The sequence below is a fragment of the Cydia fagiglandana genome, chromosome 4 (assembly GCF_963556715.1).
Source record: "Cydia fagiglandana chromosome 4, ilCydFagi1.1, whole genome shotgun sequence".
Taxonomy (NCBI): Eukaryota; Metazoa; Arthropoda; class Insecta; order Lepidoptera; family Tortricidae; genus Cydia; species Cydia fagiglandana.
Window position 1 is genome coordinate 10,750,514 of NC_085935.1, and position 21,918 is coordinate 10,772,431.

Genomic DNA, 21,918 nt, shown 5'->3' on the forward strand with positions numbered 1-21,918 from the left:
AGGTAAGGAGAACAATCTCGTATGGGATAACTGTTGTTAGTGTTCAGCTGGCTAAATATAATAATAGTTCAAATTCTCTCCGGGGGCGCTAGGGTAGTACTTAATTGAAACTATTTGTTAGTATCAACTCTTGTTTATTTTTCAGTGTAAAGTATACAATAAAATATTAAAGCGTTGCATTACATTAATTGCTTCTGTCTCATTTAGTTCATAATTAATATACGAAAACCATATTAATTTGTGTCAATGATGTAGAGTTTAAAGTAGGTACACTAGGTACGCACCTATTACATGAGTAATATATATAATACCTTTTTTGTATATAAATAATATAAATTTGTCCACAAACATATTAGGTACTTAAATTAGATATCCCATCCCAACCTCTGCAAAAGGCTCACAATTTCTCACTTCTAGTATGTATTACAATTTACAATATATTTTATACTTATTCTTAATATTTTTGCCTTTGTTAGAGCACTCGTGAAAAGTTATATACCTAGGTATATCTTTATCAACCGACTAAAATTGTAAATACTTTTACTTTTGAGTAGACTTTCGAGTTCATTTATCTCAGAACAACAATAGTCCAGTCATTATATCCAAAAAAACCGACCCTATCCGTGAATAATCAGTTATTGGATTTTTTTTTCGTAGGTCCCTCGGGGGTCGGGGGGGTCACTGAGAGTGTAAATTCAAAAAGTAGACTGAATCAGGCTCCTGTGTATATTCGAAAAACTGTTTTTCTTGAATAACTCGGCCATTTTTGATTTTACAGTAAAACGGCGAGGACAAAAATTGTAGGAAATTTGATTCTCTACAAGTTTGGTCCTCACAATTTTTCTTCTAGGATCGATATTTTGGAAATTAAATTTGAAAATCCAAGAACTAATTATTCACAGGTCAAAATCTGTGACTGAACTACAATCTCGTCAAGAATATTGGCAAAGCGTGTTAAGCGCTTATTACCTAAATCTACACGAGTCGCCGGGCCCTTTTGTAGGATATTCAGTTGGCCTACCCATAAAAAGTGCCCGGTGACCGTGAATATGTATGTACTTAATAAGCTCTTTTTGTAGGCACTTATAAGGTGTGAAAACGGAATATCTACTAAAAATTAGAAGCACTTTCTGCTGTAGCAACGGCAAGCAAGATGCCTTGGTAAGCGTTGCATTAGGGTAACTAAGAACAAGAACTGCCAAATGATGAAATGCTTCTGGTTTAGTTTAAATTAACGATTTTCAAAATGACCGCGCTTTCGAGTTACTTAGGTACGTACTTATATGAAATTCTCGCAATTCGAATAATTTTCGTCAATTTTGAAATCTATAGATAGGCGACTATTTAGTCAATTTATAACTCGGTTTTTGCTCAGATATAAATGAAATAAGTTGTACAGGATGCGACATTGGACATTGCTGTTTGAATGAAAGCTTTCTTTTTACTCCTCTAATATATATCAAATTTGTGTTACACATTACCTTATATTATAAAGTAGCATCTCAGTTTAATAAGGCCCCATTCCCTTATAAAAGCTCATAAAAAGCGATAATAACAAAACTATATTAGGCACCTTTTCCCAATAACAAATATTGTAATTTAATCAAATAAATGTTTACACCACCCACTCAGATGTGAGGTTTGCTTTGCCTCTTGGAAGGAATTAAACGGCCACATTATATTATGGCTGTCTGACGTGGGTAACGTCAAATGCTCACATGTGTGTGCGCCGGTCGCTGGTTTTTTTGTTTTCCTCATAGGTGGTGTGAAAAGTAGTAAGTACCTATGTGTCACATGGCAGCAATATTATATCCACCTCGAGTGTTAACACTTGAATACCTCACTACACTCAGGATATTATTTTAGATCCTTCACGTCGTTCAGGATCCAATGCCACAAATATATCATTTAACTCCCTTGTGACACATACTACTAGTAGGTATATATGTACTTAGATTTGCTCGGTTTTCGCCGATATAAATATCAAACAATATTCTGCCAACTATAACAAAGTGTTTACAATAGGTACCTCAAACTACTAAAATATCAACTGCCTTACAACTTACACCGCCCGCCTTAACTTAGGTACTCTTAACTATTTCAACCTTTACGGCCTGCAGTAAAGTAGCTCATAGCTTTGAAGGCACCACTATCATCTAGTTCAAAACTTAAGTTTGTATTAGAAATATTAATATTAAAGCCATGCTATTGCCACAGAATAAAGAACATCTAGATTCTTTGATTTTCTTTGGTCTTCGCAAGCTACCCTATGACCTATATAGCCTAAGCAACGCTTAAGGGGCCCACTGATTAACAGTTCGCCGGACGGTATCGGCCTGTCAGTTGTTCGGAACTGTCAAAATTTTGTTCTAACTGACAGACCAATACCGTCCGGCGGACTGTTAATCAGTGGGCCCCTTTAGTTAGTATGACCGTCTTCTCGACGAGGCCGTGCCTACGGTGCACACGCAACTCAGTAGGTTGAGTAGGTACTGTCTTGGTATGTAAATAATATCTATAGATACATTTGCGCATTATTTTAAGGAAAGGTCATTTAGGTGACAACGGTATATATTGTACACATATTGTAGGACACAGTCCAAGGACGCGGGCCGCCGTCTCCCGAGTTAGGATCATTGCTAAAAGCATAATACCTTACTTATTGTTAATTTTGTGGTTAAAGCACTTGTGTGATAAACAAAACGCGGTGTAAACCCTGATTGACCAAACAAATATAGAAATATATAGTATTGACTGGTTAAGACTTCGAGTCTGAGTCCTCTGCTTTTGGACTAAAGTTTTTGAGAGTCTTACAATTAGGACGATGCTAGAGTCCTTGTTAACTTATGATAGCTCTTAACAATCTCTAATTGACGTTAAGTTTAGCTCATAATAGCTAGAATTGATTAGGTAATAAAATTACTACTTATCGGATTTTTATAAGTGGCATGTAGTTGATGAAGTGTTACCTATAATATCTGTGCTCTTGCTTATGCAATAATCGAACTTGAGATTTACCTAATATTAGTTTATGTGACTGCTACATAATGAAAGGCAGCAATATACGAGTGTGGGTTTATGAAACGAACGAAGTGAGTTTCATAATACGCTTACACGAGTGTATTAATGCCTAGTTATGTACGCAGGTACATTACACTGTTACATACACTGTTTTATCTACAGACATTTTATAAGCTCTCTACGATGTGTTCAGCTGCTCTGCCGCATGTCGCGGATATCAGGGCGCCTAGCCAAGATAACAATCGTTTGCAGAAAACGAAGTTCGAAATCTGCATGTCATTATAAAATCATTTTGACAGATACCAATTTCTTACAAAGCAGTATATCTGTATGCTGGCCGTAATTTGCGTTTTTTGAACGCGTAGAAAGTTTATGATATGTGTGTGGATAGATAATTTTATCTATGTACGAATTTAAATATACAAAATTAAAGTATATCGTTAAAAAATAGGCAACGGACGACTCTTACTCGGCTGTTTTATTCCACATTTCGTACAGTCGCCATCATATATACCGGAGCGGCCAAGGTGTTCACAAATATCTCAACAACTCCATTATTATCAAGACATTAAAGGGATTTTTGAGCACCCTAGCCGCTCCGATAGGTACTTACATCTAATGGCGACTGTAGTAATTTGTCTGAGGCCTAGAGAACTATCGTTTAAAATTAAAACATTAAATCACAGGCACAGGACCACGACAAAAGGTGGTGTAAAATAATTCATTTGTGCTCAAAAATAAATATGATCACTGGTCAAATTATGTTATTGAAAATGGACTGTCATCTAAGTAGGCCATAGTTTCAATCACTATAGGTAGGTATATGTGTTTAGCTCACGATTAGCTTTAACACTCTTAACTAATGTGCGGAGAGGCCGGCAAATTAGAGCATTAAGTTATTAAAGTGAACTGCACATTCAAAGTGGTTCGGTCGAGCATGCCGGTAAAGATCGATTGTTATAGGATAGCGGTGCCGTCACATAGCGGCCGTCTCCATACTAAATATACGGCTAAATATGGATGTCGTAGTATTTGTATCATTTGTATGGACTCGGCCGCTATATGACGGCACCGCTATCCTATATTTAGACCGTAAAAAGTCTGCAGCGATTTTGATAGCCCACACAGTGCAAGTGTCATTTTAAACGTCAAACTTCTATGAAATTATGACGTATACTTAACACTTACACTGCGTGGGCTATCAAATACGCTGCAGACTTTGTTTGGTGCGACTATAGGAAACCAGAACATTACTGTAACAGCCCCGTTTCCTGGTTTGACATATTAAAATAGTTAAATAACTAATGGTCACGATATCCACTAAGATCACCTGAGTGATATACAGATATGATTAATACAAATAAAATAATAACATATAATGCAGTTTCAACGGCTTTTACGTAAACAATAACGTCTTTATTTCCGCAACTCATAAGAAGTATATTCCTCCAATAATAGGCTATTCCACATTTTTTTTTTCAAATATGTTCGTATAGATTTGATAGCTAACTGGTGTTTTTATTTGATAATTCAATTTTGATACATGAAACTTCCCTATTAACTGTGACCCCTTTGATGATCTCAATGGATATTATAGTTAATTTATGTTTCTTAAATTAAATGATAACTAATTGATAAGTCTTTAAATGAATCTCAATATCCTTAATCATCTACAATTCTACATGTATCATTGTCATAATTCATATTGTGAAAATAGAAATAGCAAAACGCTCAAAACGTTTCACGACATTATAATACAGTCTCTTATTTTGTTTCTTCATTTATACAGGGTGTGTCTGACCATGGGGCTTTCAATCCAGGGCTCGATTCTACTCGCTAACTGGTCATGGTCAGAAACATACTGTATATTAATATAATTTATGGCTGATATACATAAAAGTACATATAATATAATAAGATGCATGAAGTTGCCAAAATACAGAGTAAAATATAAATCGTGAATCTAAATATTTTTAGGTACAGTCAGCAGCAGAAGTCGCTATACACTCCAGGTGCTCAAAGAGAGGTAAACGTTTAAACTGTCAAAAAGTTGTTGACTGTCATGGTAGTATTTACTTGTGAGCGCTCAACGTGTCACAAATATGTTAACAGTCGCTATTCATTAATTTCTACACTTACAACAAGTCATTGATACCTTAGCTGTCAAAAAACCAATGGTATCTAAGCGGTCAACGTGTCAAATATATCTGAACAATATGGAAAAATAGACTTTAAAGCATACAAGTATGGTCGAATATTGAATAAAAGATAGCCATGCTAATTTCAGGTAAAGCGTTTTGACAATCATCGAAAGCAGTACAGTCTTGTCATCACATACATCTATCTCACGTTTTGCCCTTCAACCATTTGACAGGAGCCTCTCGGTCAACTTACTGCAAACTATTTCTTTTAACAGAATCGTCAAGACGAATGACACATAGCAAAAGCTAACTGAAGCCGAATTTAGAGCCAATTGTCAAGGCACGTCGTGGTCTCAGTAACAGGCGTTTGCTTTTCAAAGCAGAGACCGCGGGTTCAAATCTCAGTCGTACGCACCTAGAGATTACAGCTTTTTGTTTTTTTTTTTGGATTTCATTTCTATTATTAATTTGTCTTCTGGTTTTATGTTAATTTCGCATTAGTTTATATAATTTTTGAAGATAATGTCACATGTAGCGTATGTACGACTTTCTATCAGGACGTTGTAGGTTTGAACCCGCAGTGGGCGTTACTTAGATTACTCCTGTGCGGAATGCCATTTGATATTTACTACTCAAAAATCACGTTTGTTGTATGGGAGCCCCACTTAAATCTTTATTTTATTCTGTTTTTAGTATTTCTTGTTACTTATAATAGCGTCAACAGAAATACATCATTTGTGAAAATTTGAACTGTCTAGCTATCACGGTTCCTGAGATACAGCCTGGTGACAGACGGACGGACGGACGGATGTCGATGGACAGACGGACGGACAGCAGAGTCTTAGTAATAGGGTCCCGTTTTACCCTTTGGGTACGGAACCCTAAAAATGCTGGTCTCTTCGAAAACTGACTAAATTAAATTAAAGGATATGAAAACAATGCATTTTATTAATTTCAGACATCATGTTTCATAGTAACATGTATTGCTTAAGACCTACACAATCGATATCTAAATAGAAATAGTCTTAGTTTTATTTTTCAAAACGTTCGGGGTTCGATTCCCGAGCTGAGTACACATTTTTTTTAATGTATGAATGCAGTTTTTGGTGTTACTAAAATCGATGACATGATTCCTAAGAAGAGATCGGTGTATATCGTATAGTATCAGATTTTCCCATACTGGCCGATCTAAATGGGCCACCCTGTATAGTATATTTTACTACAATAAGTGGGCTAAATAAATATATTAACATAGGTTTATAATATGATCAACGGTTTGGAAGAACAGCCGCACATGACAGTTAAAATAAAAAAACCGATCATTCTACTACTTATTTATTGTATAAGTTTGACACTTAACGATAAAATACTTCTTTAAGAAAGGAGGTGTAAATTCGTAGTGCTACAGTATTTATTTTAAAGTTAAACAGATAAAATGTTGATGCTTAGTTACCATTGAAATAACAACTGCTTAGCAACTGGTGGCACCCTGGCTGCTGACGTACGTGATTGGCAGTGCGTGTAGGTATTAATGACAGCAGCTTGAATTTGATTGCTTAGTTACCACTGACTTTTTAACCGTTATTGTCATTGTGATTAAATAAGGGTGTATGTGTTAAAGAAAAACTCAGAAGTTAAGGTATTTGTGACGAACTGAAAGCCTACGTGAAAATGACATCTTAGATGTCCTTATTTTTGTGACGATTGAAGTGTATATGTTTTCTTGGACACCTTGCCCGCTCAGGTATATCTGCTGCTGACTGTATCTATTTACCTACTTTATCATACTCTGAAATATTTTTACGATTCATGATGTAGAATATAAAGCTGCAAGTACGTATTAAAGCCTGACCAGGAATATATGATCACGCGCCATGTTGCGGAATTTCACTGGTATTAATGTATACTACACGCCACTACACGGTGTAACATGAGGAAACCAAATAATTTTAACCACGCGTTTCTGAGGTCAAAAGAAGGAAAAAATGTAATATGAGTTTAGGTCAAATTCGCCAAAAAAAAATTTTTTTTTTGTTTTGTTTTTTCAATTTTTTGAATATATTTGTATATAAAAAATAAATCTTATTGGTAAACATGTCACTTAAAATTGATATTAACATTTTTTTTCGTAAAACCTACTTTTTGGAAAGTGTTACTTGTCACTTTTTGACATCTATCAATAAGGATATTTAGACTACGTCCTATATCACCATGAAAAAGGCGTTTTACACTATGTAACAATAAAAACTTGTTTTTTTTTTAATTAAAATTTTCTCCGAAACTAGGCGAATTTCAAAAAAGTTTATAGGACATTTTTCTCTCTAAATATGATTAGGAATACGCTGTTAAAATTATTCGGTTTCCACATGTTCCACCGTGTATACTGCACTGTCATCCTATGCTCGTACATGAGAATAACAGCGCCCTCTTGACAATGATCATAATATTAATACTGGTCAGGCTTTACATATTTTTTTGGATTTATAAGGTTAGGCCTTTTTCCTATTAGAGTGAATAGTAACTTAAGAACTTTTGTAAATGCTTGGTTTATAAAAATACTTAAAACTCTGGAATAGTGCTTAATTGCTCAATTGCTATGGCACAAAGCTGTCTTGTGAAGTGATGTGCCATTCCCAGGAATATTCATAGTATCCTAAACTTTTAAAATCATAATCATAATGTACATTTGCGATTGCACTATTTAAAAAAAACAACTTATACATCGTGAGATGCAATATAACCCGAAAGTGTTTATCAGTAGGTATATTTCGATGCCGAATTTAAATAAATAAAATTACACTAACATAAACTTTTTTTTGCTATTCCGTGATCAATATCAATAAGCCAAAATTTGACCTGTCTTGATGTCATGGCCATATCATGGAATTGGCCATTTATGACCTGCTAATAAAACTAATTATCAACGCTTTGCCATACCGGTACCGTTACGTAGAATCATTGGACGGTTATGTAGCATAAGTTCTAAAATCAAATTTCCTAAGTACGAAATTCCTAAACACAGAACATCGAAAATCAAAATGTCTAATGTACGAAATTCCTAAAGATGCATGTCCTAACACATTTTTTATCGAAGGATCTTATTTTCGAAAATCAATATTCCTTCGTACAAAATGCCAAATGACAATACTTCTAAAGTCAATATGTCTAGTGCTCACAATGGCTACGTTCATAAAGCCTAATGACAATACTTTGAAACTCAATATTTCCCAGAACATTTCCTTCTTATCCTGATTCGACGGAGCCCCGCTTGGCGGGGCTCCTATTTCTGGGCGATTTGCCCTTCGGGCATCTGAAGCTACCTAACGAACCTAACCTACCTATTGATTTATTTTAGTGTGACGTCCGTGAAAACATTACACTTTGGGTAAAAAAGCGTAGGTAGGTTAGGTTTGTTAGGTAGCTCCAGATGCCCGAAGGGCAAACCGCCCAGCCCCGCTTGGCGGGGCTCCGTCTAGTTAAGTTGTGAACAAATGTTTTTTGAAAAGAAGGTTTCATACGTTAGACTCTTGAAACTACGAGTAAGGTCAGCTAGACATAGGACAAATGTTGTTGGAAATTTTACAATGTATACATTTTAAACTTAGGTCAACTGGACGTAGGAAAAAAGGTCGTTAGTATTTTCGTGCACTAGCATTATTGTACTTTAGACATTTAAAAAATTGGTTATTTAACCGTAGGACATGCATCTTTAGGAATTTCGTACATTAGACATTTTGATTTTAGATGTTCTGTCTTTAGGAATTTCGTACTTAGGATATTTGATTTTAGAAATTATGCTATATAACTAATGTATATATCATATTGTATTACGTCCGTCCATAAAACCACTTTCTTATTAAATATTTATAAACTCGAATAAATAACGAATTGACATCTGCGCCTCTCTCTACCTGTGTTAAATGCGTATTAAACTACACCCTACAACTACATGGCAACACCATGTACAGTTAGTAACCTGTATTTGTTGGTAATAGCTGGGAATAAACCAAAAGGCAAGGCAAATGTGACTGAGCTGGGCTTGGAGTATTACCATGAACTTTTAAATAGGTGCTGCTTTTGGAACTTCCCAGTAAGCAGCAGCTTATGTAGCTTCAGTAGCTTATGAAACTTTTATAGTAACTATATAGCGAATTATAAAACAATAGTGGTCTAGCCGTTTACCGTTATTTCTGTAGAAATTTCAATCGTTCTCAGGAATACTCTGATTGCTGTTGAATCATACCTAATTTCCTAGAAACTAAAAAAACTATCACAGCAGTATTTAAAATCACAATATAATTTTAATTTCTTAAAATCTCACTAAAATAATGTTAACAACTTATTTTTCTTAAACAAGATCACGCTACATATTCTATTTTTTTATTGTATTAAAGGGTCTAGCCGTGTTTGTATGGGGCATCGGCCCCAGAAGCCAAATTGATTGCCGTTTTGCCAATTTATTAGGCCAGATGTAAGATGCTATTTCACCAAAAAAATAACCCTAAAATGCTGCAGGTTTTTGAGAAAATAAAAAAAAAGAAAATTGGTTTTCATTTTTTTTATCTAAACTACCGAACCGATTTTTTTGTAACTTATACACATTATGTAAGTAATCTAGATGAATTATTAAAAAAAATGGAGTTCCAAATATCCTTATAATTAGTAATATTTTCACTTTTAATTTTTCAAAATATTTTTTTTATATTTCCGAAATAGGGACACCCACCAATTTTGGGTATTTTATGTATAAATTAATGTTCTATAACATATATTTTTTTCAAAAATATTCATTTGGCTCAACAGGGTAAAAATACCGTATGTATGTAATGTATGAACAGACAACCGGGAGAACTCCCGGTCCCATATATCGACCAACGCGCCGCTCTGTACGAATTTGAATTTCGAACGTAACAAATTGCTAAAATGGATTGTATTATTATTGGCTGTATGCGGCTTGGTTGTCGTCGTGTCACGCAAAAACCTGCAGCATATTAGCGTTATTTTTTTGGTGAAATAGCATCTTACATCTGGCCTAATAAATTGGCAAAACGGCAATCAATTTGGCTTCTGGGGCCGATGCCCCATAAAAACACGGCTAGACCCTTTTCCCTACTTTAGGTAATATTTCTGAGAACAGATAATAGTAAGAATATTTCTAAGAACAGCACACATCACTAAGGGGTTATTCAGTGTCTGAGCATCTATTGTACTGCCGTTTGTAAATATGTAATTCTGGGGCAATGTAAATATTATCTATTGCTGTATGCTGCACGGACAGCTGAGCAGTCAATTTCCAGCGCAATATAAGTATTAATTGATTTAGTTGCCTTGGACGTATCATTAAACAATATGTAATAAAACGAATTACCATTAGGAACGCTTTTGGGCCCACTTGAGGTCATCTGCCCTCGGCTTGCAGCCCGTCAAGGCTTCAATGACGTTTTCTAGAGTGGACCAGAAGCGTAGCTTCTCGAGCGGCCAGTTGAGCCAGCCGGTGGTGATGCAGAAGTAAGTCTCGTGCGGCGCCACGTGGTGGATGCGGTGGTGGCGCCGCGGCAGCACCACGTGCCATTCCTGGAGCGCCACCACCCACGACGGGAGACCGAAGTATGTGTGCGACCATTTGTGGATCTGAAACGATGTCGATACTATGATGTTTTCATTTCTTTAAAGTGCAAGCGTTTTCTAAAAAATAAACTCATGTTTATCGGACGGTTATGCAAACTTATAACTGACTTAACTATATGCAAAGGACGATACTATCTCTTTAGTTAGATTATTTGAAGCGTTTATAAAAGCTATAAATAGGTAGTGTATGTAGGTACGTCAACATCGTCAAATAAACACGGATCGTGAAGCACAAAATTTCGCACTTTAAAATATTAAATCGATGATCTCACCTGATTAGTCATTGCCACAAATATACAACAGAAGTACCAGTACGCGATCCAATGGAACTCTCTCTCGATACTCGTATTGTCGAACGTCAACAGCTGCCATACGATCCGCCCTAGCACGGGTATGGTAATTGCGAAATTGTCGCCATTGGTTTCCACAAAGTCGTGTCGCGTTATTGAAGTAGGGTCAATGTGATGCTCACGGAACGGTCTCAGGAAATTCTGAAAGTAACAAATATGTACATTCATTTCTCTAGATGTTTATTACAAACATAAACAATCCTCTATCACCGTTATAGTAAGAAATGCTTCATGGAAATGTAATTTCGATTTACACTTTTACTCTGTAGCAGAAAAATAGTCAATCGATAACTACGAAAAATGTTTTTCTTTATGAATGTATGCAGTAGGGATTTGGGCAATGGTATTGTGCGTTAAGTTTCACCTAAGTACGAGTATTTCCTCCTATTAGGATTTTTCATAGTTACGTACCGGGTAACGTTAGAAAAATATACAGTATGAAATTTTATTCACCAGCCATACACTGCCAGTTATATTATAGGTCATACTGATTGCCGCTGATTTCTATTGCCCACCCAATTTATTTTCGGCATTATTCCATAATAAAAGTTCAGTTGTTCAGTATGACCTATAAATTCACTATTCAGAGTATGACTGTTGAATAAAATTTCACCCTGTATACGTAATGTTTTTAGCTTTACATTATTCAACTTTCCATAGTATGTAAGTATGAATGTATTGTACCTACAGATTACACAAAGATACAGAATAGTATAGGTACTTATAGTAGGCACAAAGGCGATTTATCAGTCAGCAAAGCATACACAAGATAATAAAGGACGCGCACAACATTTTTTTATTGTAGTCGTAATTTGACTGCTGAACTAGACAACGCTGTACGACGTCAGCACAGCGTGTGTTAGTGTTATATTTTATACGTTATACGTCATCAACATCATTTTATTGGAATCTATTAGAATATAGATTAGGCTAAGTCTGTCCATGAACTTAGTAATTTTTATTCATAATAAACAGTTTAAAAATGATTATTTTTTAATTTCCAATAAGTTTGACGTTTAAAATAACACTTGCACAGTCTGGGCTATCAAAATCGCTGCTGATCTTATAACCAGAATAGCGCCGTGCAGCGCCATCTAGTTCTGCGGTCAAGCTGTGGCTATATTGTGTACTCAAACATATTTATGTCTATAAACTGTGTATACCAAATTATTCCAGAAAAACGGTTTACTAACTACGTACAATTGTGCAACTGACACGTAGGTAGGCAATCATCTGAAAATACAGTCACATTGAGGACTTCCTTCTTTTTATCGTTTATAATACAACAATAGTGGATAAAAGTGATGATGCAGAAACTAACTAATTCATAAAGGTGATTTTTACTGATAAATATAATATTTACGATTAAAAGAAATTATGCAATAAGACCGGTCAATAATGCTTTACAAAACTCTCAACTGCTGGATTAGGATTAGGGCACATAATAGATAAATATCTGGAAGACCGAGCTTTGCTCGGAAAAAATATAAAAACTCAAAAATGCGCGTTTTCCTAGAGATAAGACCTAGCTAGATCGATTTGTGGCCCCTGAAAACCCCCATATAGCAAATTTCATCGAAATCGTTAGAGCCGTTTCCGAGATCCCCGAAATATATATACATACATATAAATAAATAAACAAGAATTGCTCGTTTAAAGGTGTTAGATAGGTTAGATAAAATAAAATAATGGTATGTACTACTTACTAATCTAAGATCTGAAGTAGGATCGACGTTCACTAATTCACTGATCTGCTTACCGGATAAAAATTATACTTAATCAAATCAAATATGTTCCTGAACATTTAAATGTGCAGCTGTTAACAAAAGTGCAAGACCAGGAATACAGATTTTTATTAGGTGGTATACATAAAATATATATAGATAAAATAACTACCCTAGACAAAAAGTGTTAGGTCACGTTTAAGTATATGGTAAAAGGGACACGTGTATAAAGTATTCAATATCAACGTGTATTATTTAATTTTCCTGGCTCGTGTAACTTAATTGGTTCACGAATTCCGAAGCATGTCGGAAACCGTAAAATTATTTAATTAGCTTTCTTGCCATTAGGTCACTATATTTTCAATTTTAGGGTTTTCATTCCTGCGACGAGCGAGAACGATTTTTCTTCTCAATAATTTAATAAGTAGGTACTAGCTGAAGCTGCTATACATCACCAATTTGTATTCTTGATTTTATGTCCTATACACTAGTATTACAGTCCTGTGTCGCATTTCGGAGATTGCAAAGCGAACTTTGCTTTGTCGGGTTTAAGTTAAGGTTTATTTTCAAAATAAGAGTATTAAATCTTATGTGCTAAAATTATTGTAACTACATTCTAGAAGACACTAACTCAATACGCTCAAGCTAAAGCAATTATAAATTGACAAACTCAATTTTCTCAATAAAGCAGGTGGCACGCTACCGTGTGAATATAAACATATGGATGAAAGCTGATGCGACAGTGCAATGTGGTATTTTCTCAATATAACTGTAAGTGTAGGCAAGTATAGTTACAAAACGCAGTCTAAACTAAACTGTCGAACATTTATTAGACTCATACTAAGATAATATATATTTAAACATCGTTTTTGTTACCAACGTAGACGCTTATACAAGAAGATATATACGATTTGGAGCGTTGTTTAATCGAAGAAATAAGAAGCAAGTGGCTCAATTGAAATTGTCGCGACTGTCGCGAGTTAACACTCGCCAACGCCTGGGATACAATATCCTACAGTGCTTCAAAAGCAGTAGTAACCCCAGCTTATACAAAATGCATGCTTTAAACACAGTACAATTTTTGTCGGGTTTTATGTGTCAACTGAATTGTCCTCGACCGTAACAGTAAATAAAGGGAGTGTACTGAAGGCTTGGTACCTAACTGATTAAAATGTTCGGTCATCGTTCACTCGCTGGAAATTCCCTTGTGCGGTGTTTTTTTCACGCAATATTTGCATTTTTTTGACCATGACCCTACTCCTACTAGTACTACCTATGCCTACCTACTATAGATCTGTGAAGTGTTAATATTACTTGCTAGTAATTGCTAAATACAATCTATCAATACGACATACGAATACCTATCTACATTAGATAAGATGAAATAAATATGTTCAAATAGATTACAGAATTTTAAAAATTCATAACAAATATGTACTGGCTTTACTTGTTCACATTGATTACTTATTTATTTTATCAATTTCTTTGTTGTTTTTCTGTATATTAGGATATACCCACACTATACTTATACTAAGGTGTATTCGGGTAATACCGAATGTCGGATAATTCCGAAATTCAGATGAAAATCACCCTTAATTCCATCATAATAAAAGTCTCCTTTCGGAATTATCCGACAGTTTTAGACATTCGGAATTACCCGAGTAAACCTTATAGATATATTATATAAATTAGTAGGTATCGTGTTGCCCGTGATTGTTATGGTGTTCTATTGTAAAATCATAGCTACATAACATCCGGAATATTAGTTAGGTACCTACCTATAGTAAAACACGATGTTAACGCGTAGTGTCGGAATTAGAGGTTTTGTTCCTTTAAAAGACACTAAAATCGCAAATACAAAAAGTAACATCTTATTAACAAATAAATAAAAGTACTTACATAGTTTAATCAGGCATAAGCCATAACTCAAAAACAATAAAATTTAAACAATTGTTCGAAGAATTTCTCAAGTTATTTTCTTGTTAGGGTTCCGTACCCAAAGGGTAAAACGGGACCCTATTACTAAGACTTCGCTGTCCGTCCGTCCGTCCGTCCGTCCGTCCGTCCGGCCGTCCGGCCGTCTGTCACCAGGCTGTATCTCACGAACCGTGATAGCTAGAGAGTTGAAATTTTCACAGATGATGTATTTCTGTTGCCGCTATAACAACAAATACTAAAAATAGAATAAAATAAAGATTTAAGTGGGGCTCCCATACAGCAAACGTGATTTTTGACCAAAGTTAAGCAACGTCGGGCGTGGTCAGTACTTGGATGGGTGACCGTTTTCTTTATGTATTTTTTCCGTTTTTTTTTTTGCTTTATGGTACGGAACCCTTCGTGCGCGAGTCCGACTCGCACTTGCCCGGTTTTTTTTTTACACAGAGATCAATGTTTGAACGAACGTAGACGACACATTTCTTTGAGACTACCCTACGCTATTAGTCGTAAACCTATTTTAAAAAGTTGTTTCTAAAAAGAAATATTTATATAACACCGACATCTAAATTTTACAAGCAAAACAAATTATTATGGACATCGGATGCTCGGACGGACGTGTTTCTTAAAGCGTGAACGTTTTGATTTAACTGGCACAAGCCCCTTAAATCTACTTTGAGAAACTATGCAATTGTAAATATAAACTGAAAATGTGTGTCACTGCAGTAGCCAAGCCATGCGAGTCAAAGTAGGCAAATCAAACGTAATTTAACGAATTTGCTTTTAGTAGTTTCAGCAGTGTTAGTTATGAAAATGTATTAACACAATAGCAAATTTATGAATGCGTGTTATAGTGAGAAAAATTATATATAATGCTGAATGCATTTACAAAAATTTTAATTACTTTGCCAATAATAGGTAGGTCAACTGCTCCCCAAGTGTCCGCAGCCCAGTGCACAAAACCCGAAGCAAAGTCAGCTGTTAGAACACCAGCTATTGCTGCCAATAATAAGGAGACATCAGCACGAATGTGCCGAGCCATCAGGAGGCCCGCACACACGCATAATGTGCAACAAACCACCACGCACACCCATTCCTGTAGTCTCTTGCCTGTCAAAACAAAAGTTATTATCATCTCATGCATTACAATTGGCTGCTTCTCCACCAGACTTGCGCTGAGCTAAGGATGTGATTGATATCTACCAATTAGGATCGTTTATCTTTATAGCTCTGCCCTGCTAAGCCAAGTAGCGGTATCTTAAATAAAAATTTAATGCAAACATACCTTACATTCTTTATCTAATAATTCAATTTTCAACGTTTTTGTTTTTGAGATGCCGCTATTCGGTTTAGGAGGGCAGAGCTGGTGGTAACGAGTTCAAGGTAGCTTTATTTTAACAATAGGATGGTAAAGGTAAGGATGAGAGCTGAAGGTTTTTGCAAGCTGTTAACATCACAAATATAATACGGTACAGCAAAATGCAATAGAAGGCGGCGGAATAGCTTTTTTTAGCTTAGTTTGATATCGATCACAATTTAGCTACCACTTACATCTCTGATGGAAAAACAGATTTAGTGCCCTACGGAACTCTATAAGTGATCCCGTAAAAAATCGACTATAAGCGATCGATTAGCGTTACAAAAAAAAATATTCAGTTATTAGCATTTTAGTTCAATTAACTGACCTAAAGGGCTTTCTGGTAAATGTAATGTATCTTTCAGTCCTTCCATTTCATTTGCACTAAGATTACCTACCAGAAATACATCATCTGTGAAAATTTCAACTGTCTAGCTATCACGGCTCATGAGATACAGCGTGGTGACAGACAGACGGACGGACAGACGAGACGGACAGAGGAGTAATAGGGTCCGGTTTTTACCCGTCGGGTACGGAACCCTACAAAAATGAACTAATTTTATTTGGATTTTAAATTTGAAGGTAATAGTAGTTAATGTTTAAGACAATATTAGGAAGCTAGAGTAGTTCATAAGGATACGTAACCATTTATGTTGGACTGTATACTGTATTATCTATTATACATATAGTCTGACAAAAAAGATTACAAATTAAAAACTAGCAATACTGTAATGTCGTCCCTTTCAAACCAATTTATACCTATAAGAAAACGGGACGACACTACAGTATTGCCACGTTTTAATCTTTTTTGTCAGACTTTAGGTACGCATTAATAATTTGGGTTTAAAAAAGAAAGTTCATTTCCAAATCGAACGACTATTATTGGCATTATCGCCTAACTAATCGACTACTCGTTACGAGTTATGTATGAAGTAGCCGAGCCGACACTTATAAAGTTGACGCTATTTTCTGAATAAACTATTGCCCACTTGCCGGCTATATTTGACGTTAGCTACGTTAGGACGGCCATTTGTCATGTTCGTAGGCAGGGATAATTAATATAATTACACCTAACTACTTATATTGATTCGAGTAATACCCGTGACATGACAAAGCCTTACAATAATGCGAGTAGGTATTACGGTTTCTGTCTAATAGTTCGCTGAAACTTCAGTGTTCACGGTCAAGTGAAATGTACCTACACAGATCGAAGTTAAGACTATTACAAGTCGTTTGGTTGAATCATTTTAATCATTACCTACTTGATGGCCACCTTTTAATAATTTTCTTTGAAAATGTAGAAAAAACACGATATCGACGGACGCGTTTTGAATTTGTCGCTTTTTTCAAATTTAATTTCCAAAATTCGATCCTACAAGAAAAATTGTGAGGGCCAAACTTGTAGAGAATCAAATTTCCTACAATTTCTGTCCTCACGGTTTTACTGTAAAATCAAAAATGGCCGAGTTATTCAAGAAAAACCGTTTTTCGAATATACACAGGAGTCTACTTTACTACTACTATTTTTTTTATCATTTTAGAATAAACAGTTTAGAAGTAATTTAAGAAACTAGTCAAAAAATTACCATTCCCCCCGAAACTACTAAGTCTAAAATTTTGAAAAAAATACATAAAATAGGTATTTAGGGGTTGTGCACAAATCAGGCGAGGTGTTTTTGGCTACTTTTTAATTGTAATTTAACTGTAATTTTGTATCACTGTTTTATTTTATAAATGAGTGTCCTGACTAAGTGACTCATTGACGCATAGGAAATTACAAAAGCCAGAAAGTTGACTTTTGAGTATCAAGTTATAAGAAGCGATTTTAAAGATCAACACTTAGGGGCTAAAAAGGAGATGAAAGTTTGTATGTGGAACAAGTTCTATGTTTAGCTATGAACTTGAAACAGTTGAAACTTTGTGGACAGGTATTTCATTAAAATACAAAGAAACTTATTTCAGCATTTTTTTTTGTTTGTTTGTTTATTGTCATTTATTGCATACATGTACATTGATGCATAGAAATACATGATGTTAAATACAATGTTAGGAAGCGTACATGTTACCCTGTGAGGGTGTTACAATATGATTGTAGATTTTTGAATATTCATCCCCAAAAGTAGTAAAAAGGGATTGAAAGTTTGTACCTATATTAGGATCGAACATTTTTTGAAGTGGGGGACTTGAAACTTTGTAATAAGGCATGTTATTTGAATTTAGGATAAAAGAAAAGTCAAAGAAAAAAAAGAAAGAAAAAAGGAAAAGAAGAAAGAAGAAGGCGTTTTTGAAAATTCATCCCCTTAGAGGGTTAACAATGGGTTGAAAGTTTGGATCAGGTCCATTTATTTTAAACCTTCTTAGAAAAACATAAATACAAGAATAGTACATTGTGTATTAAGGGCGGGAAATAAGAAATTACGAACGAGTGTCAATTTTAAGCCCGACGCGAAGCGAGGGCTTAAAATGTTCACGAGTTCGGAATTTCTTTACCGCCCGTGGCACACACAATGTTTTTCATCACACTTGTAAGGAAAAAAAGGAGAATTAATAAAAACAAACTTCTGTATAAAACACTTTTCCGCCCTAGGGCGAAAATTTCAATTTCCCGCCCGCAAGCCCTACGTGTAAATAAGTGTTTTACATCACACTTGCTCGGAAAAGATTTTTTCCGCCCTAGGGCGAAAATTTCAATTTCCCGCCCGCAAGCCCTACGTGTAAATACATCTTTTCCGAGCAAGTGTGATGAAATAGTACATTGTGTATTAAGGGCGGGAAATAAGAAATTACGAACGAGTGTCAATTTTAAGCCCGACGCGAAGCGAGGGCTTAAAATGTTCACGAGTTCGGAATTTCTTTACCGCCCGTGGCACACACAATGTTTTTCATCACACTTGTAAGGAAAAAAAGGAGAATTAATAAAAACAAACTTCTGTATAAAACACTTTTCCGCCCTAGGGCGAAAATTTCAATTTCCCGCCCGCAAGCCCTACGTGTAAATAAGTGTTTTTCATCACACTTGCTCGGAAAAGATTTTTTCCGCCCTAGGGCGAAAATTTCAATTTCCCGCCCGCAAGCCCTACGTGTAAATACATCTTTTCCGAGCAAGTGTGATGAAATAGTACATTGTGTATTAAGGGCGGGAAATAAGAAATTACGAACGAGTGTCAATTTTAAGCCCGACGCGAAGCGAGGGCTTAAAATGTTCACGAGTTCGGAATTTCTTTACCGCCCGTGGCACACACAATGTTTTTCATCACACTTGTAAGGAAAAAAAGGAGAATTAATAAAAACAAACTTCTGTATAAAACACTTTTCCGCCCTAGGGCGAAAATTTCAATTTCCCGCCCGCAAGCCCTACGTGTAAATAAGTGTTTTTCATCACACTTGCTCGGAAAAGATTTTTTCCGCCCTAGGGCGAAAATTTCAATTTCCCGCCCGCAAGCCCTACGTGTAAATACATCTTTTCCGAGCAAGTGTGATGAAAAAGTATTTTCAGCTTTCTTGAAAATTTTATGGGGTGAAGAGTGGTTGAAAGTTTGTAGAGTCTGTGTGGAAAGAGAAGAGTCATAGAATGAATTGGATCCCATACATTTCACTACTCTTCTCTTTCTGCACAGACTCTATTGAGAATGAAAATTTTTTTGAAGTGAAACTTCAGAGATTAACATGATATTAGAAAACAAAGAAAGCAAGTGGATAGAAGTGGAAACTTGGTAAAAGGACATTATATTAAAATAGACAAAAACTGATATCACCATTTTTGAAAATTCATTCCCAAAGTTTGTGACAAAAGGGTTGAAAGTTTGCATCGGGAATGAAAATGTTTGTAAATAGTGAACTTAAAATGTCGTAAAAAGATACAATAATAGAAAACAATAAAATAGATTTCAGCGCTTTTTAGAAATTTATTCCCTAAGGCAGTAAAAATAGTTTGAATGTTTGCATTTCAGTTAGGGCTTAAAACTTCGTAGGTTGTGACAAACAAATATGATGCGATTTATAAAGTAGTAGAAGTAAGAGATCTTGGTGTTTACGTAGACAGCGAGATTCAGCTCACTTCTCATATCGACAAAATTACGTCAAAGGCATATAGAATGTTAGGTTTTATTTTCCGACAAAGTAAAAATTTTAGTGATCCTCGAACCATTATTTTACTTTATAATGCCTTTGTCAGATCGCATTTAGAATTCGCTTCGGTCGTTTGGAGTCCTCAATATGCAGTGCATATTAATGCCATTGAAAAAATCCAAAATAAATTTATTAAATGGTTGAAATATAGATTCAAATTGTTTGATAGTGATAACATGGTAAGTCTCCAGCTGCGCAGGGAGCAAAAAGATCAAATTTTTCTGTTTAAATTACTAAACCATCTAATCGAGTCGCAATATCTTATTAGCAATATTTCATATAGATGTCCTAATTCCCGAACTAGATCCAAAGCTTTATTTGCCATTCCATTCTGTCGTACTAGGTACTTCAAAAACTCATATCTTGTTAGAGCATGCTCTACGTATAACTCTAAATATTCCAATTTTGATGTGTTCAACATGAAGCTGGGTAAATTTGTCACCTCAATGAAAAATAAACTATAACCTAAATAAGAACACACTTACATAAGTATAGGATGTAGGTAACTAAGTATTTGTTTTTTTTTCTCGTTTTAACTAGCCAGCTAAAATATCAGTTCAATAACTTTCGGTTTACTTGATTGCTTTGGATAATACTTTTGTATTCTTTGTATTTTATTTGTATCCTTTGTATTTCATTAAGTTATTCCCTTTGAGCATTTCTGTTTTAATTTATCAGTGGAAACTGTTTTGGCTTGTGTATTATTAATATTAATTCATATTGTGTAAGATTGAAAGCTGTTTGTTTCCCAATAAAATAAAATAAATAAAAATAAATAAATAATTATTAACACATGAGTATCCATCCCTACATCTATCTTTTGCTGCATAACCACCGACATACAAATCTACGCGTCAAAGTTGTTATACATACAAGATTACTCAGAAGTTCACAACATGGAGTTTAATAAGTTTTTACATTCATCTATTATTTCATCTATTATTAAAGATAATGGAGAACCTCTATGCTGTAATATGCTAAGTGCAGTTTATTACGGGATCACTTAATCATTATTGCTTTTACTTTTAGTTAGATAACAATGAGGGTATAAGTTAATGTTGAGTAATGAGAAGGGTGCAAGCGTACCTGGACTGTAGAGTTCCGCCAGCTCCTGCGCTCCTCGGTGCCGCGGGCCCCAGCGCGGCTGCTTCCCTACTTCACTGGAGAACTGAGTGTTCGCGTTCGGGTCATCTTCCGACATCGAGTGCTCCAGGATCTCTCTCTCAGTTTTGACTGGTGCCAGCAATGTTGTAGCCATTGTGCTAGCGTACTCGAATTGTTCGCAGCTCAGCCCGCTCAGGCCATCCCTTTTGGCGCAAGGCGGCATCGGCAGCGGGAGAGTCATAGCCTTTTATTTATTTTCAAAGACAGGTAGCTTCATTAAAAATAATGTTCCAAAATATTATCCAATAGGCACACTGCGGTAAACTTCACGTTAGTTATTGTTAAACTAAATTTGAAATTTTACTTCGCTTAGAAAGTATATTTTCAGGATAAATAAATAAAATAGATAATAATCGCTCATTGCTCATATACGGCTGGTCAATTGAGTGTCACTTGATCAAGTTGTTCATGTCATACCGAATTTGACAATAAATACAGGTTTGCCAGGCAGCTTTTCGTGCTAAAGGCCA

At 35.4% G+C, this 21,918-nt stretch overlaps 2 protein-coding genes across 3 annotated transcripts in view; one reads left to right on the forward strand and one right to left on the reverse strand.

Annotated features, from left to right (window-relative positions):
- LOC134663691 (chromodomain-helicase-DNA-binding protein 9) overlaps positions 1 to 21,918 on the forward strand; it is a 275,973-nt gene that overhangs the window by 42,682 nt on the left and 211,373 nt on the right. The window lies entirely within an intron of this gene.
- Positions 114 to 21,844, reverse strand: LOC134663712 (plasmanylethanolamine desaturase 1). 2 transcript variants are annotated; one of them, XR_010098168.1, is made up of 5 exons: positions 21,371 to 21,844; positions 15,704 to 15,909; positions 11,063 to 11,281; positions 9,663 to 10,793; positions 114 to 9,534 (listed from the first exon to the last, which is right to left on the reverse strand). XR_010098168.1 is itself a non-coding variant. In XM_063520168.1 (4 exons), exons 1-4 carry the CDS (start codon positions 21,627 to 21,629, stop codon positions 10,533 to 10,535), a joined length of 945 nt encoding a protein of 314 aa, XP_063376238.1. In that variant the 5' UTR covers positions 21,630 to 21,844; the 3' UTR covers positions 114 to 10,532. The 2 variants fall into 2 exon arrangements, 1 of the variants encoding a protein (XP_063376238.1); XM_063520168.1 differs by having other exon boundaries at positions 114 to 10,793.